At 41.6% G+C, this 19,061-nt stretch overlaps 1 protein-coding gene across 4 annotated transcripts in view; it reads right to left on the reverse strand.

Annotated features, from left to right (window-relative positions):
• KIF13A (kinesin family member 13A) overlaps positions 1-8,419 on the reverse strand; it is a 101,911-nt gene extending 93,492 nt beyond the window's left edge. For 3 of the 4 annotated variants that reach the window (XM_030265548.4, XM_030265547.4, XM_030265549.4), the window contains exons 1-2: positions 7,868-8,416; positions 7,553-7,643 (exon numbers count right to left, since the gene is read on the reverse strand). In XM_030265548.4, the coding sequence (XP_030121408.4) occupies positions 7,553-7,643; positions 7,868-8,387 (611 nt within the window). In that variant the 5' untranslated portion in view covers positions 8,388-8,416. Of the gene's footprint in view, positions 1-7,552; positions 7,644-7,867 lie in introns of all 4 variants that reach the window. The other variant, XM_072924171.1, reaches the window with a different exon arrangement.
• Between the last annotated feature and the right edge of the window lie 10,642 nt (positions 8,420-19,061).

Below are 19,061 nucleotides of genomic sequence, written 5' to 3' on the forward strand. Positions count from 1 at the left end.
AGCCAAAACAAGTCTGGAGCACTGCAGACTCTCATCACACTGCGTATCTAAAAACTCACATTGATAGATGCTGACAAAGAAACTTTCCAAAGCAGAACAGAATGCCGCTCATTCAGGGCTATAAGGCAGCTTTGCCAGTAGAGAACTTTCACCAGCTCTGTGCCTCCACTGGAATGCTCTGTTGATTTATCTTTTGCAAAAGCTTGTCAACTGTAAAATAAGCCTGGGCTTTTGAATCACAAAGTAAAACTGAATTTAAAGTAAATATTCAACAAGAATAAGAACTCTGAAGTTTTAAAAATTACATTGCAGCCAATGCCAGTAACCATACAAGTCAGTTTGTTTGGCAGATAAATTGCCCCTTCCACCTCACATGATCCTTTTTGCTTCAACTCTGAAAGAATCAAGTTTATGAAAGGTCACCTCACCTACATTGGACATGATTTTAATAACGAAGTCAGACAGAAAGTGGAAACCACATGAGAAGTACCAAATCTTATAGTTTCTTACCCAAGATCTGCTGTTCCTTGTCATCAAATAAGAATTATTAAGCAAAACAGACTGCTCCACATGCTAGTATTTAACACTAGAAAAATTATTGCAGTAGCTCAAGAGACAGATTCAGAATTTTGAAGCCTTACACTAGAGGAAAACTTAATCTTGACTAGGGGCTTTTGTACACTATTTAATTGAGTTGACAATTGTGTTTAAAAGGAGACTGTGGAATAAACTAATGAAATGTAAGCTCAGTAAATAAAGTATGTGTATTTTTTTCATATCAACATACAAGTCAGGTACTGGCTACACAAACTTATGGCTCTTGTAATACACACAGCAAAATTACTTCCAGGCAAGGACACAACTGTTTTAGTTAACTTGGTGCTTTGGGTCACAAGTTAATTCAAGGGTTGAGTCCTGTGGCGCACATCATTGCACAGCAGGGACCTTTATGCTGTGGCCTGCACTCACTGTCTCCAGCCAACATTTTACACTTCCTTAAAGAGCCTTCTTCAGTCTGCCATCAGTAACAGAAATTCTCCCAAAATATCAAACAACCAGAGAAATTGGTCAGTTAAGCAAGAGCATCTGCACAAGCAGTTGGCATCTTGCTAGAGCAGGCAGTAATTGTTTCCATTAATAGATTCAAACCACGCCCAGGGCAGGCCAAATAAGCAAAGATACTTCAGTACTTTCTCATCATTAAAGACAGTCTGTCCGTGCAAGAGACACTGGCACTGCAGCCAGAGGCAGCCAGTCTGCACCAGAGGAACGCAGGAGTTCAAATCTGGTGAAGTCTCAAATACAACGGCAACAAGTGCATTTGTCAATTTAAAGATTTAGCTCTAATCTTACTACTAGAAGTACCATCATGTTGAATGCCTGAACAGCAGCTGCCTGCCTGCACATGCTGCCCTGCAGGCCTGCTCAGACTGAGAAGGGATTTGCTTTGTCCCTGACACTTTGTGCCAAGATTCACACCCCAGCTCTGCTCGGCACACAGAGCTGCATGGAACGGCCGCCGGTGTGCCCTGCTGCTCCCTGAGCGCAGGTTCTCCAGCACCAGCACTCCTTAAGCACTTCCTCAAGTATCTTGAATCTTGTAACCCACATCTGGATTACAATATGTTTACAAGCATCATTTAACTCCAAGTTTTTTAACTATTAAAGTACAGTAAATTAGAAGTCTGGAGTCTTACCACATGCACATTTAATAAACCTACCAGATGCACAACAGAGCAGAGAATCTTGTTTTCCAAACAAGACAACTGTCTCTATTTACACTAAGAGGGTAAGGAGGCGAATATAAAACTTTTCCTTTAGTCCTGACATCTCCCCAAAAAGGACAAAATTCCCCCTCTGTTTTAAGAGAACTGCAATTTTTTTAAATTCATATTTCATTTCAATAGACAACATATTCAAGGTGTACTGACTAGTAATCCAGAGCTCAAAACCAACCCCTGGCTGCAGAAATAAACATATGCATGCATAGCTGTACCTTCTAAACACAGAAGCTAAGCATGTCTATAGGCCTTCTGATCTTTTTACACATATTTTCCTGCCCCACAACTTAGATACTTCCAACACAGCAAAAGAGAAAAACTGGACAGGTTTGAAGCTGCACCTCATTCAATTGTGTTCTACTCAGAAATATTTGAACATAACACTCAGTATTCCAAAAGTACAGAATAGCTACAAAGCAACGACTGCCTAAACATGGTCATTCTAAGAACAGTTTTCCTTCTACTATTTTTGTTCTGAAATTTTGCCAGCTAAGTACTACAGACTGCTTACCCATGATCCCAACAGCTTCCAACAGTAGTTTCCTCTACTAATCACACTTAAAGAACAAATCACAAGGTCTTATCAGCAGTCTGGATTTTACAAACATGGTAAAATAATGGATATTGCATTTATTCACAGTTCAGGTCACCTTGTGAAGAACCAAGAGCCGTATCACACAGTATTTTGGACTACAAGTTTGTACCTCATTCTGTTCCAAATTACATGAAATTTTAGAAAAGCAGTTTCAAGGAACTGCATCTAATGTTACATCTGAGGCATGAATGGATTAAAGCAATGCAAAAGTAGCTCCCAAAATGACATTTTCCAACCACACATAATTCAAATCCATCTCCTCTGCCAAGGTTCAAAGCTAACAGCTCACATCCTGAACACTGATGTTCAGGACAAACACGAAAGTTACACGAAAGGTCAAAGTCAGATTATTTTACAAGTTCCTGCAAAGATAAAAGTTGCTGATTTTATGATCCACCTCTGACAGGTGATAATTTGAAGTTCACACATCAAAGACATGATCTGGTCAGTTATTTTTTTATATACAGAACTAATTAACAGCTGTCCTATTTCAGCTTCCAGAAGTTTCAGTTTGAAAAAGTTACCATTATAATGAAGGCCTCCAAAAGTGCTCTTCTCTCATCTCTGATGCTACTCAAAGCAACATATCAAAAACTATGAAGTACCGCATCCATCAAGGGAAGGACTGCATACTAAAGTCCATCCAAAATGTTGTTTTCTCCAAAGCAGAAGGTGCAACAGCTGTTTTCTGGAAACAAGAGTTTTAGGACAAGCTGCCTAGGGATGAAATCTGTGCTTCAGATAATAATCTTTGAAAGTATTATGACCTACAAAACCTAGATAGACACACACACACGCACATCTGTTCCCAGCTATTTATTTTATTAAAGAGCTTAAACCTATGAAAAAAACAAGAAAGCCTCCATGTATTCTGGAATCTTCAGTCATTTAGCACTATAGGAAGAGGGTATTTTTAAACAGAATTGGGCCTTGGTGCTACTTACCAAAATGAGGATGGAAGACAGCAGAACAAACAAGTCACAGCATGTTTGGTTTTTTTTAATGAGTTAAGACAAGCAAGAAAGATACTTTCAGAAAAAAAGAGAGATTTTGAATTCAGGTCTACAATCTGAGGACACCTTTCTTATTTTCTGCTCTGAGATTTTTATTAAGGCAAAGTTTGCATCAGGCTACTGTGCTGTAATGGAATTAATTGCCCAATAAATGAATTTGTGTTTCAGTTAAAACTACAGATGAAACAGCATTTCAGTTCTACTGTCTCCATCCTTCCTTGTTTATTTCTGTCAAGACAAATATTTTGCTTACTAAAGGACAAATCATGTCATGAAGAACTGTTATCAGAGAGCTAAAATAAAACTTTTCAGATCCTATGTGTTAGAAAGTGTAGCTGAAAGGAAAGGAAGGAAAGAAGGAAAGCCTATTTTAACAATCAGAAATAGAGGAGGAACCAGCCCAGCAAGACCTCATTTGTCCTACTGAAAAATAACATCCATAATGCAAAGTCAGATCTTTAGTAGATACAGAGATGTGAAATCTCCATTGTAAAAAATTACTCAATCATTTTGCAGGATTGTCTGTGACTCTATTCTCTAATTATCTCATAGTTACATTTTAATATGGCACCTTGTTGCCAACAGCTAAATCCAAACATTTATAGCAGGAAGGCAGGATGTATTTGATTGGTTTTGAAACATAATGCCCATTTCTAAAAGACAGTAGTTAGAATAAGTTTTTTTTCTGTGAAGAAAGTACTTTGAGAAAGGAAATTCAGGCTGCTAGGTAAAGACAGGAGAAAAATCAGAGATTTCCTAGAAACTTTCTTCTTGGGAAGAAATGGAAATCTATATTGGCTTGGGAAGGAAATGCCTGAGACACGAGAGGTAACTAAAAGAACACACAAGCACACTTCAGCATATGTAAAGGAGACTACTGCTACCAGTAAAAGCAAAACATGGGTTAAAGGTATGAAGTCCAACAACGAACTTCCAAAAACTTTGCCAGCACCAGACATTATACCTGATAGCAGTTAATGCAAACCATTCCTTTTTGAACTCTGTCTCCCATTATTTCAGTTGATAAAGATTTTCCTTTCAGACTAGGACTGTTCAGTTTTACTGTGTTCTGGTTTTCCTCCTTCATTAGTTTAGAACGCTGGAAGCCATGTGCCTGCTGCTTATAAAAAGACAGAACACTTGCATGCAATAACAATTACTATTTTGTAGCTGTGTTTGTTACGGTGTGAGTGCTGTGTGGTCTAGCAGTTAGAAGACTCAGTCAGAATCCTGTTCTAATTTATGGTTACAATTTACCTCTAATACAATAATGAAAGTTGTATAAATGACAGCACTGTCTGGGATTTTAGGTCTTTTACATCACCTGTAAAACTAGCATTACTTGCCTATCTAAAATACATCAGAACTATCCTTAATAATGTCTAAAGACTAATTAAAATAATGCAACTGAATTTAGATTTAATTCAGAAACTCCATACAGCATAGACAAAGCTAGTAAAATCTGACTTCCCGAACCTTGGATATTCTTCCAAGAGCAAATTTTATAATTTTACAGTTATTAAAGAGTTACCTAATTTTACTTTAGAAAATTCTGTCAGTGTCTTTTAAATTATAACTGAGAGAACAAAGCAAATAAAGAGCATGGTCCTGAATTCTACTCCCTACACCCTATGGTCTCTTGGCTTCAGCTGAATTTAAAAAAGCAGCCCTGGAAACCAAATTTGCTTTAGAAGGCTACTTATTCTTATTCCAAAATGCAGCACAAACTTGTACTCCCACTCAGCTAGAAAAGAGAAATTTCCATATAAAAAGATGAAACGCAAAAAGGGAAAGGTAAGACTAAACTAAAAATATTAAAATAACACATGAATAGAGAAAGACCAATTAATCACCCTAAAAAACTAAGTAATTTTTGCAATGACATGGTTTCTCTGAAAGAAAAATCCAGTTAAGCTATATAAAAACAAGCTACACAAAGAAAACCAAAAATCCATTTGACATCTCTAACCCTGCCAAGGCATCAATCCAAGTACAAGCAGCAACTACTCAGCAATTCAGAGCCAGTTTATACAGACATTCTGTGGTGGGTACACACAGAAGAACAGAATCCATTTCTCATCATGAGAAATTAAACTATTTATATTGAGTAAAAAATAAAAACCAGCAGCTCAGCACTGAAGGAAAGGTAAGGATGTTCATAAGGCACTAGAAAGCCCCATTAGGCATCTTGACAGATTACACACAATGTCTGCCATTAAGCAGGCACCCAAACTATCTGTTTGCACTAATGAGAGTTACTTCTGATTAGTATTTCTGACTGTTCTTTCCAATAACACATCTGGCAGTTGTTTCAAACACACAAGTTAGCAGCTAGCCAAATTCCAGCCTCACACTGTGCTGCAAGCAGGACAGCTATCCCTTGCCAGCGCAGCTGCTGACGGTGAGGTCGCACACAAGCATCACAGCTCACCCATAAGGCTCTTGACATAGAAACAGAAGCCAGTTCCCACCAAGAGAATTTATATATTTTATAGATATTAAAGCCTGATAAACACAAGACACACAAGCTCTCAAAAGACAGTCATTGCACAGCCTCACTGAGTAGCTGCGGGCCAATGTGCACAACAAGCAAAATTCCCACATTACCAGCTCTTCATAAAACTACCTGGCTCTTAGTCTCTCAAGTCTATTGAAATTGTGATTTTTAAGTCTTAATTTTGCTTTTGCTTATAAATTCGACTTATATTTTATCTTTCATACTTGTCAATTCCACTCATTTTGAGGAGTTTGTTATTCTTATTACACCAGTGTTGTGATGGAAGCTATATACACACTTCAAGAAACTCCTTTTTATTGGGAAAAAACCCCCCGTACATTCTAAAACAAAATAGTTTTTTAAACTTCCCAAGATTTCAATTTCACAGATGAGCTGCTAAGACCCAGAGAGACAGGACAACTTATATAAAATCACACAAAGATCTGTGAAAGGAGCAGGAAACAAGCACAGATCTTTCAAGATGCAAGCCAGGACTTTAGCCATAACAATGGTTCTGAAGACAATACAAGTTGGATCTAAAATAAACTGGTGTGATTACTGCTATATTCTAGTACTTGGGTTAATGTGAGAAGCACCTTCACACCTTGGACATGTAAGATTAAAAAAGGTCTCAGCTTTTCCGCTGGAAAACTACCAAAGCATGACACTCCACCTTAGCAAAAAAAAAAAAAAAAAAAAAAAATTCTCACACTACATTTTCTCCATAACTATTACAAACTGAGTCAAAAATATTTTTTAAAAGGCTTAAGTAGTAGGAAGGTGCTAGGCTGAAAATCTCCACACCCATACAAATGATTTCTCACTACCTGGCATTAAATGCATTTAAAAGATCAATTCAACTTGAACAGTCAACAGGTAACAGAGCACATAAAAATACAAGGTAACTGAACACATGAGCATACAACATAACTATTCCCATTGCACCTCCCTGTCTTTCCCCACATTCCCTCAAAGGAAAGAAATCTTTTCCTGTTCTGATCTATTTTTACAGTCTGGTGCATAGGTATTTTGGATTTTTTCCAAGGGTATTCTTTACTGGGGCATCACACTAAATGCCAGATTTCAAAATTATTTTAGCATATTCTCATAGGCTACTTCACAGAACAACACTGAATTATTAAAGGATCTAGCAATTACAGCCTTTTCAAATGCAAATAGGTTAAAACCTAGTAAATAAAGTTACATATAAAAAAAATCCATGAGTAGCATAAAAATCAGATTCTGAGGTTACACCAAGTTGTTAACAGCCTACACACAAGGGAAATTTCTGAAAACAGCACATACTGTCTAAGTCCTTTCCTATTCAACTGGTGCTTTTTTTTTTTTTTTTTTTTTTTTGTTTTTTTGAGCAGTCAATCAAGAATCAACTTCTAAACCTGGGAGATGAACAGAGAATCTGTCTGCACACTGGGTACCTCTGACTCCCCCAGGAAGCCAGGTAAAGAACCTACCCTTACTTCCCACGGATGCAAGCCCATCGCAGCAGCCCCGGTCAGCGCTCGCTCCTCGCACTCTCCTTCCCGCTGCAGCCCCGAAAAGCACCAGGCGACACCCCAGGGACCCCGCCACTGCCCTGACAAAGCCAAGCGAGGCGGAGGAGCCGGGACTGGGCTCCCACTCGGGCCACGGCGACTCGGGGTTTTACCTTTCTCCTTGCTTGGCGTTGGAAGGCGGCGGGTGAAGCACAGTCTGGTTCCCTTCCATCTCCACGATGCACTTGGTATTCAGGTCCAGCTCTGCAAGGCGACACGGCGGGGGGCTGCAGCCGGGGCGAGCGAGCGCACCCCCTCCTCCCGTCACGCCGCTGCAGCTCGGCCCCCGCCGGCTCCCCCGGCAGCGAGGGGCTGGGGCGGCGGGGGGCGGGCGAGGGGCTCGTCCTCCCGCCGGCCCGGGCGGAACGCGGGGGGACGCCGCGCTCCGGTGCCGCCCCCGCCCCGAGATGCCCCCAGACCCCGGTTACCTCTCTTGTTCATGGGCCGGACCCTGACGGCAACTTTCACCTTGGTGTCCGACATTTTCCCCGCTCCCGGGAGCGGCGGGCGGGCGGCCCCGCTCAGCGCCGGCAGCGACACGGCGGAGCGCCAGCGTCCATGCCGGGCCGGGCGCGAGGGCGGAGGGCCGGGGCAGGCGGGGAAGGCGACAGAGGGAGGGAGCGAGGGAGGGAAGGAGCGGAGAGGAGGAGCAGGGTCCGGCGCCGGGGAGGGCGGTGGTGGCGCAGCCCCAGCCGCCTCCTTGTTCAGCCGCGGGCCGCGCCGGCGCTGGCTGCCGACGGGCTCGCTCGCAGAACCGCCGCCGCCTCCCTGCCAATCCCCACCGCCATCTTCCGCCTCCTCCTCCTCCTCCCGCCGCGCCGCCGGGAGTGCGGGCGGCCAGGCAGGCGGCGAGAGGGCGGGGAAAGGTGATGGCGCCGGAGAGAGACGGAAACACCCGAGCGCCTTCGGACCGGGGGCGTGGGGAGACTCCCTCTCCCCCCGCCCCATCCTCGGCCGGCCGCTGCTTCCCAAGGAGCACGCGCGGAGGGATGCGCCTTGCGCGGGAAGGCGGCGCCGCCGGGAGCGCGGGTTCCGCGGGAGGGGGATCCGCCCGCGGACCCTGCCCGGCGCGGCTTTGTGCAGGTGTATGCCGCCACCGCAGAGACACCGGCTTGCCCCACTGTACATCAGGGTTCCTTGGGACAAAGAAAGAACAGCCACAATCTGCCGCGGAAAAAAAATGTTATAGTGTCAGGGGATGTTTTTTGACAAAATATGCACAACCCAGGATGACCTGGCCTGGAAGCGGTGCAGCACCTCGAGGTGATGTAGCAAGGAGCCCTGCCCAGGCTCCAGCCTGCACGTCACCGCCTTGGCACTAAATGGGCGACCTGCGAAGTGCCGGGGCCACTCGCACTGTCCTGCTGTTCCAGGCAGCAAAGGGCCACCACTGACAAGTGCCAGCCCAAACACTGCAGGACAGGGTAGTGGCCAGTTCAGTATCGGGAGAAAACGTCATGAACAATGGTGTTTTATCTGAGCTCTGAGGATGGCTGAGCTTCCAGTGGGCAAGCCAAGAAAGAATTTTAGTTAAAAATACACTAGGGCTCTTTTCAAACTGTCTTGTTAAAACCTTTTCTCCCCAAAAGTGTTTCCTTAGCATCAGTAAAATATCTTCCAAAGAATCAATCCTTATTATCAATTCAGCTAACTGACTGGAATCCCAGTGCAAAAAAACAGTGATGTCTGTAACATTTTCTTTACGGAAGACAGGCTCAAACCCAAATGGGATTATTCTGTCTACTCTGGGGCTAAACCACTGTTGGGAGAATGGGCTAAACAACGAGTGATGAATAGATAGCTGCACTGAGAAAGAGCAGACCTTTCAAACAGAGGTGGAAACAATGGAGGGAGGCTTAGAAGAGCAACCCCTTCCCGGCTGCCAGCACACCAACCAGAAGGGCCCTGCAAAGCCACTGAGAGGACCGTTTCTGGAGGAGGCCTGGCTGTCCCTAATGGTCACAACTCACAGGAATGCTGAAAGGAAACGAGACACGCACTTAGCACAGCAAAAGAAAAAGGTTACCAAATAGAGCCGGGCATCTGGAGAATGTCAGCAGAAGTAGCTGGTGCACATGGACTTCTCATCTGTAGAAGCAGGCATAAGGAATGAAGTTCATTATGAAATGCATCATAAGCATGTGGCCCAACGAGTAAAGAGAAGGAGTGATGTAGACATAAGACATCCTATTTACTGCTGTAGACTGTAAGAACCCAGATCAAAGTAAGCGCTGGCTCAAGACAAGGCATGAGGTCTGAAATGGCTGTGCAAAAAGGGAGTTGTTCTGTGAAATTTGGACACTGCTGGGAAAGAGAAGACAGCCAACAGATGGAAGGGAAAATACTCCCTTCCGTCTCAATTTTCCACCTCTTAGTGGAAAAACTACATCATTACAAGATTACGTAAAAAACAATTACATTAGCTGAAGAGAAACTAAAGGGAGTCTTTAGGAGATTGCCTATGATTTTGGCTGTGGGAAGAGTCTTGAGAAGAAATTTTTATGAATGTCTGGTATAGGCCTGTGAATTATATTCCACCATTAGAGGTACAGAAAGCCAGCCATGCAAAACTCTTTGAAAAGGCAGATGCAATCTAGTTTGTTCTAATGCAGACTGTAACTGTTCACTTCTTGTGAAATTCTGATTTATTCAAGTGTTAGGTAGTTGAGAAAGGGATTTTTAATCTTTCATTCACATCACTGTACCCTGAGAAACAGCTGCCAAAAATGTTGTCTTGGTTCTGCCCTTCTCAAGAAAAGGCTTTTGGCGACATTTGTACCATGACCTGAGCACACCTACTGGGCAGCATGCTTATAGTAGAATGTATTTCTGGTCTCTCTCAACCCTTTGACATGAGGGCAGAATAGGAAGAGGGTCATGTTATAGAGGCCCCATGAGATTACTAAGTAGATCAAAGAGCAATCTGTGAATTGAGGCCAATGAGACGTTTCTCTTCTGGCATTGTATCTCCCCATTGGATTCCATATGGAACCCTTTACATCTCTGTCTTTGCTACCGGTAGCAACTGAGGATGAATGTCTGTCACCTGTCAGAATTTGTTAACTTGATCAGTTTACATGCCCCGTGGGAACTGGCAAGGGATACTGATAGGTCGCTAACCCATCGGGATTAGCTGCCAGCCATCCCAGACATGCTGATGGATGGATGGGAGATAGCGGATGAGAAATGACAGCTTACTGCTTCAGCAATGAGAAAAGATGAGAGCTGGAGAAAGTGGAGACTGATGGTGGGTGGGGGGAACTCAGATGGAAACATGGGGATAAAATCATCTGGAGCTATCCTTCCCTGATTTCCCTTTCCTCTGTTTTCCTCCACCCTCTATATTTTTTTTTCTGACTCTCTACTACTGCAGTCAACAGGAATTTTGGTGCTTTACTAGGGCCAGGATTTAATCTTTGTCTGTTTCTTGTTTTCCATCTGTTTCATTCTTCTTTCTTGCCTTAGGGCATTCTGTACATTTGCCCATTGATCCACAGTTCAGCAAAAAGCATAAAGAAAACATTGCTCCTTCCTTTGGTTTGGTGGGAAGTTTCAATTGCTGCTCATCTTCCCAAGGCATAACACAAGTAATGGGATTCAATGTGATTTGCCCATGTCTTCCCATATATTCTGAGCAGGAGGATCAATTGCTCTGCTTCATGACATGGAAATGGGAGAGTAATGCTGTGCATCCAGGTTAATTCCTGAAGCCCTGATAGTGTTCCAGTGACCTCCTTTCTTCAACAAAGGGCAAGGAGAAATGTCAGAAGCCTGCCAAGAATATCCATCTTGTCAGCAGCATCCCCAGCACATACCTTACTGTGCCTGACTGATGCATGCTGTCACTAGCACATCTAACCTCATCTTGTGTCACCAGGAGCCAGAGAGGAGGAGGAGCTGGCAGCGGTGGGAGCATGGGAAAGAAGTGCTATTCTTTTGGTGTTGAAAGTGATAAAAGAAAGACAAAGTGTTTAATTTTACAGCACCTGAAATCCAAGAGATGCTTACAGTGAAGGCTTTTACTACTAAATTTAATCCAAGGAGTGTATTTTATAAGACTGGCCCAAATAAGAGTTTTGTGTTTCCAAAATTTTACTAAGTATTTTTTTAGAATTTGAATTAACAGAGGAAAAAACCCGTGTTTTTAACCCAAACACATTATAGCATCATCCAGTCAGAAAGAGGTAAAATGAACAAATATAGTATTTGTAATATAAATATAAAATTAATATATAACTATTATAAGACCGACAGATATTTTAAGGTTAGTAATCTAACACATTACACTTAAATTAGGAAAAAAACAGGAAGAAACCATAGCTTTAACAAAATAATTGATAAGTCATTCACTTTTCATGTTGTTGAAAAAGAATAATGGCTAATAATTAATGCATTTCTAAAAAACAGCATTTAGCACATAGGAAGGAGGTATGGTCATTATGGAAGGGAGAAATATTTCATATTGGAGGGATGGGATAAAATATGACTATATTTGTGACAGGACACAAATGAGTGTCCTGTTATGCAGACAAACTTGAATTTTTCATTTAATAAAATGCATTTAGACAGCACCTGGGGAAGCAACTGTCTGCCCATAATTGCACACCAGGAACCAAATTTTGGTCACACATCATTAGGTTTTGCAAGTAGCCCTGCTGGACAGATGCACTGAATTTACAAGAGTGTGAGGGCAGGAATTTAGCCAGTGACCTGTCTGAGGGCACTTTTCGGGCTGCTTTTCCCCTTCCTTCTTGCTCCAAATTCTAGCTGGATGTTAGTCAGTCTGGATGGTTGCCACCTCTGTCTTATCAAAGATCTGTTTTGACTGTCTCTAAAGCTGTGCAGGAGGCATGAAAATTGTCCTCTATGTCCAGCATATTTATGGCAACACTCTGGGCCCAGAAAGGGTCTGCAGTGACAAATGCTCTTCTGACACTCAGAAAAAAAATGAAGCGGTTTGAACTGCCAGCATTAAGAACAAATGCAGAATATACGCACTTAAACATTACCCTGCCTGACAGGTGCTGCTCAAAGCTACACAAGGTAAATAGCTTTGAACAAGCCCTGCAGTTTAAACCTACCTCAGCTCTGAACAGAGTTGGCTTTCTGTGATGAACAGACTAAATCTGTGTTTACAGGCTAATTTACAAATGTTTTGAATTACCTGATTGGTTTCACCTTGCTGGGTGATGACCTCTGCTAGACCCTAGCTCTGCCTCCATGCCCAGCCTGGCTGGTGACAGGCGTAATCACATCTCCATCGAGCTGAAATATTCCTTGTTGTGCAGGGAAAAATATCACATGCAATTTCACTGATAAAATCTGATATTTTCTCCCTGCCTCTGATACAATATTGCAATAGGCTTTTATAAACTTCATCCCAATATAAGTGCAGTAAATAAAACTAACCCACCTGTAAGTGGAGCTGCTCGATTTTAGCTACATTTAACTCCATGACATTTCTACAGAGGACAATCTCTTTGCTCCACTCACTGAAGAAGAGGGAGGAGGGAGCACTGTTCCCCATCTCCTATCACTTAGAACAGAGAAATAGTTTCAAATTACTGTGAGAACTTTAATGGTCATTACTACCTACAGATGAGAAGTCCTATTAATAGAAATAAATGAGCTTAGAAGGAAAGTAATGCAGCTATAGCAAAGAAACTGATGGGAAGTAAAAAAAGGGGAAAAGGTAGCAAGGAAACTGATGGAAAATAAAGAACATTTCTTTATATTGTTCAGATACATTTCCCTATACTACAAAAGGGTGACTAAAGCTTTTACTGAATCCAAACTAAATCTTGGGAGGGATTTGATTATGGCAGGAAATTTAACATCCCCGCAATTATAACCTCAGATATGAGCAACAGTTGTGTCTTCCTCTGACAGCTTGAAACATAAACTTTAAGGAATTTAGAGATTTAAAGGAGCTAATGTTTTAGTTAGAGATAAGCCTTACTAGAGTTGATTAAAATAAATGAGTAGGCCTTGATGAAGTTAAGAGTTAGTAGTTAACTAATAATTGATTGCTTGGCAGCACAATGTTTAGTTAGCTGGGTTTATAATGAAGAATATAGAAACTGACAAATAGCTTTTAGGAACATAAGACAACTGTGGGACTCCTTTGTTCTGAAACCAATTGAAGACAAGGAATAGGAGTTCTACCAAGCATTAATTTGTCTTGAAAAGGTAGAATGGTCAGAATGAGGAAGACTTCATTTACTTCCTCATTTTGGGACCCATCCCCATGAAAGGGACAACTGACCCATTTCAAGGAAAAAACTACGCATGCTTAATAGCTTTTGAAATTATTAGCATATAAAGTGAGGAATGGGATGTACCAAAATTATGAATATGTATTTGTATTTTGGGTATTCAATACTTGTATGGATAAAGGGCTCTGTAATCACTTGGAAGCTGCGGTGTGTATTTGGGAGCTATCCCGCACAAAGCCCGGCATTGCACTAAACATACACTTTCTAACTTTAAATTGTTAGAGAGTTTTTGTCCATCACAGTTGGATATTGGTACTAGATCAATATCCATATTTCTTTAACAATTCAGCTAGTCATGTTCTATGTAGCTCACATTCCTTAGTTGTCCAGGAAAGAAATGGTGGCTTTATGTACATTTTTGTTGCTATTGATGTTAATTATCTGTATGCCATCCCTTTTTTACTTCAGGGAACACTCCACCCCCAACTCAAATACCTTCCTAAACAGGGAGAGCAGGGCTGTGGGTCTTTATCCTGGACTCAACCAAGTAATACCTGAATGAAAACCTAGGTAGTTCAGTAATCACTTCAGTTATTTCCTACAGTGAAAGAAGAGGTACAGATAACATGATAAAAAGCATAGCTGAGATTCCACCTGGAAATTCAGTACAGCATTTAGGAAGAGGAGTTCAGAAGCGATCTATTAAAGGGTTACTGGGAGAACTGTGGAGTGGTGAACATTATCAAAGAAGAGCAGACTAAAAAAGTTCAGTTTGTTTAGTCTAGCAAAATAAAGACTGAGAAGGGATATGGCTGTTTATGCTTTCTTTCAGGCCAGTCAAAAGGCTCTACAGAAGTTCCAGGAAAAACACTAGGACAAGAACAAATGGGAGTAAACTCTCTTTTATACGGTCCTTTTATTCTGTGCTGCATTAGGAGGAGCACTGCCAGCAGGTCGAGGGAGGTGATCCTACCCCAGCACTGGTGATACCACACCTGGAATGCTGGTTCAGGGAGAGTTTGGGGCTTTCCAGTACAAGAGGGACATGGACATAATGGAGACAGTCCACTGAAGGGCCACAAGGATGATTAAGGCTCTGGAGCATCTCCTAAGAAGAAGGGCTGAGACAAAGGGGCTATTTAGCATGGAGAAGACTGAAAGGGAGGAATCTTATCAATGTATAGATACATCTGAAGAGGAGTGCAAAGAAGAGGGAGGCAGGCTGTCTTCAGTGGTGCCCAGTGACAGGCCAGGAGGCACTGGGCACACACTGAAACACAGGAGGCTCCCTCTGAACATTGGAAAACACTTTTTCTCTGTGAAGGTGCCCGACTACTGGCACAGGTTGCCCACAGAGGTTGTAGAAGCTTCATCCTTACAGATACTCAAAAGCCATCTGGACATGGTCCTGTACAACCAGGTGGCCCTGCTTGGGAAGGGGAGTTGGACCAGATGGGCTCCAAAGGTCCATGCCAACCTCAGTCCTTCTGTGCTTCTGTCTCAGGCTGGAAATGAATTGACTTCTACCCTAGAGGAATGAATGGCTTCTTACACAGAAGACCAGAGGACTAAATTAAGCTAATTTTAAGAGTGAGCTTGATTGGGTTAGGTGACATGATAGGAGGGAACCTTTCCTGCTGACCCTACCCGACATGTGTCACTGTACAGTCTTTAAATGACATGGTGATGATAATATTTTATGGTAGTGGAAAGGGAAGGGAAAAGAAACAGTTTTGTACTCTTAAAAAGTAAGATCACAAAGTCCCAAAGAAGCTGACATCACCTATCTGTGGTTAATATAACTATTAAGTTATGTAAAGGGATTGATGTTAAATTAATAGAGATTTTCCATTCTTTTTCTTTCAATTTTCTACTATATATTAGTAGAAATCAAATGCTTTGCCTAAGTAAAAACAAAGTGTCACAGCTGGTTTGTAAAGTTATTTACAATTTAAATCAGTAGGAAGGCCCCAGTGAACTGAAGGAAAAGACAATCCTGCCATTATTTCCCCTACCCAAAAAGCTCTTGCCCCTCTTCATCTTTATGATTAGGAATGTCTGGTATGCACACATCACTTCAGTGCATCCATGCAATTCTCTTGTGACTGCAAGTCCCAAATTGAGACTAAGGGCACTTTGTGAGCAGGGAGTTGGCTTGCAAACATTGTCCAGAGCATCACTAATTATTATGCATTTGCTAAGTGCAGGTGTGTGCCTTTCCACAGGTAGGAAAAGTGAGTCTGCAGCCTTCAAGTGCCTTCAGTTAGCAAACAGATACTACATGCAGTCTGTCAAACATACAGAAGTGCTCAGACTCTGTCTTCAGAGGTGAGCCTTATGCTCAGTAGGGATGAATGGGAAAGCTGTAAATATAAACAGCCTGATTAGTGGCAGCAGCCTCTTGGAACAAAAGAGCAGCTTTCCTGTTAACCCTTCTGCACTTTGTCACAGTCCTCTTGTTGGTTTACTTTCTGTTTTGAGAGAGAAGCTGAACTTTGCTGGCTACCATGGGAGAGACTTGGAACTGGGGCCTTGCCCCTGGGAGGAAGAGGAGGGTGGGGAGGGAGGAGTACATCCACCAAGCTTGCTTACTAAGTAAGCTGAGCTGTTAACCATGCTGGCCAAGCCAAAATTCCTCCTTACGCAATTACTTTTTAGCAATGCCTGCAAATAAGCACTCCAGCCAAACGTGTTATCTTCATAAAGTGTGGAGAAGGAAAGAAGCTCTTGCTTGAAAGAGATTAAAAAGAACAGTACGCATGGGCATGTCAGCAAAGTAAGGAAGCTGAGTGAGACAAAGCCTTGAGAGAGGAGGTGGAATTGTGTTTGTTAAAACATATGGAAGTCAGCTCAGCACAGATCTTGGATCTGTGTGCTGTCTATTGAAGTAATCAGGAAGACTCACATTAAGTTGAGTTGGTTTCATCAGTTCCTGCAGAAGGTAGAAAGAAGTGCTGAAGGTGCCAATTAAGGTGCATAATAAGACTTATGATCTTTTATTTAGAAAACAAAATACCCCATCATTTCTCCTCCCAGTTCTCTCCAGTCTGAAAAAAACATACCAAAACAAATAACTACCGCCACCACCAAAATTAAAAACATACCAAAAATAATAATCTCATAATTACCACCACCACCAAAATTATCAGCAACAGATCAAACTCTCATTTGTCTATTGAAGACTGTCAAAGAATGCAACCACTGGGTATCCTTTGTTGTCATGTCACTTCAAATTTTATCTTCTTTAACACATGATAAAAGGCTTGTTATTTGCAGGTAAAAATATAAATTGAAGAACAGATGGCCTATGGAAGTTTCCAAGCTTCTTGTAGGTTGTCTACACCAGCATTTGATATGAAAACTCAAACCAGTTACAGCAATCACCCACAAAATCCAATACAGGGTCATGGTCACTGGGACCAGCTTGCTGCTATTGCAGAGGACTGAAAAAAACCCCAACAAACCAGTGACTTGCAAGTTAGTGACTTCTGATTTAATTTTTCCCACAATCACTATTACAAATGGAACTGCACAGGAGGAGATGGGTAGAAGGATTCCTAAAACTGTTAGTCCACACACAGTTTTAATTGTACAGTCTTTCACCCTCTTCTCTCCTGTAATAAAGCTTGCATTGCCTGTCTCCCAAAGGCATTCCCTGAATGACTTAGGTCCTTTCCCACCATTCATATTGTGATCTGAGGTTTCCTCCCTTTAATCTGACAGCAAAGATGAAAGGCTGTTTTAGAAAAGAAACACAGCAAAATCAAAACATGGACAGAACCTCTGGGGGAATTAACCTTTTTTCTGAAATCAAAGTGGTGAGGACACACATGTATACCACAGTTTGACAGAACAGCAGCTAATGAGAAATACAGTTCGGGAACAGACTAAACCAGCTGGGAATAATGAGCAAGGGTTGTGCAGAAGTCACCAATAGGAAGAATGTGATTGGAATTCAGAAATCAAAAATTTAGCCTTATCATCAAGAAATCAAAAATTTAGCCTTATCATCAAGAGCACTGACTTGAGGTTTAAGTCAAGTCAAACTAAAGGGTGAAAGTCCATGGCTTGATATAGATGTCTGATAATAATTCAGTTGCATGGCTTTTATTTCTCCAGTGAGAGAGATACAAGAAAGACAAGATTTACTTCTGCCTTCAAGGTACACTTTTCTAAGTGGTTTGGGTTTGTTTTTTTTTTTTTTTAATCTCAGTAACACTGACACAGTGCAAATATGTGAAATATAGTATCAGCTGCATTTTAATGATAATGTCATCCACGTCCTGAATGAACAGCTTTATGAACATCACAAAATACATTACTAAAAGTTCTAATGCTGGGCCTGGGGTAACTTCAATTTCACTTTGCCATACTAGGGAAGAAATGATGCACTTTTCACTTGGTCTTTGAAAGGCAGCAATCCTTCTTGCAAAATAAAACTAAAAGTGGCTACCTACTCTGAAGCCTTAGAAATGTTTTCACACAGTCTTAAGACTAGAACCTACAGTGTAATCTCTACTACAGTGTAAACACCATACCTTTTCTAACCTGTTGGCTAAGATTAAAAACCTCCTCTGTAGGATCTGCAAGACATGTTCAGGTATAAGGTCTACACTGAAGCTGGTCCAAAGTGGGTCTTGCCCCAGCTTGTTGGTTACTGAGCAACTGCACATGCCAAAAGGGAAATGTGGTATTGCTCCACTCAGTCTAAAGGACTGTTAGAAACCAAGCAAGGGTTCAGTATATTATGAAAGAGTAAATAAGAAAAGCTAAACTATTACAATAAATTTCTTTCACAAAGGATTTCTGATGCTGAATATCATAACTGCTTATAATATATTCTAAACATGCACAGGACTTTCAGCACATAAAACCCCAAAGCAGCATTCCCAGAAATTGTCATCGTAAAGTCTGCTGCAAAGACTTCTCCAGGGCAAACCTCTGAACTAATCTGAAACTCCCTGATTTCAAGCCCAGTCCTGCAGCACTTATTTATGTGGACAATTCCATTTGCAGTACTCATGACTGCACAGATAAACTGCTCATGACAGAGCAAGCCTCAATTCAAACAAGTCAGCTCAAGTAATATTAGGAATAGAAAAAGACTAATACACGTACTTTAAATACTTCTGGCTCCATAATATCATGCTGTAAGTTGAGGGGAAGTTGGCGGAGAACTCACTGAAGAGCCCTATTTCCTACCTAATTAAGGAAAATGACAGATAAGGCAGCCAGGCACATCCTTTTCATATTAAAGTGATTATATATTTTTAATACTTAATCTGTCAGACTCTTTTTGCTAAATTTCTTATAAAGCATATTTTAATGACGTTATATTTCTTCTCATGGCAGTGCCTTTCTCTGTATTAATAAAAGGCACAATTGTCCTTTGTTTCTTACTTTTAGT

The sequence above is a fragment of the Taeniopygia guttata genome, chromosome 2, assembly GCF_048771995.1.
Source record: "Taeniopygia guttata chromosome 2, bTaeGut7.mat, whole genome shotgun sequence".
NCBI classification, from domain to species: domain Eukaryota; kingdom Metazoa; phylum Chordata; class Aves; order Passeriformes; family Estrildidae; genus Taeniopygia; species Taeniopygia guttata.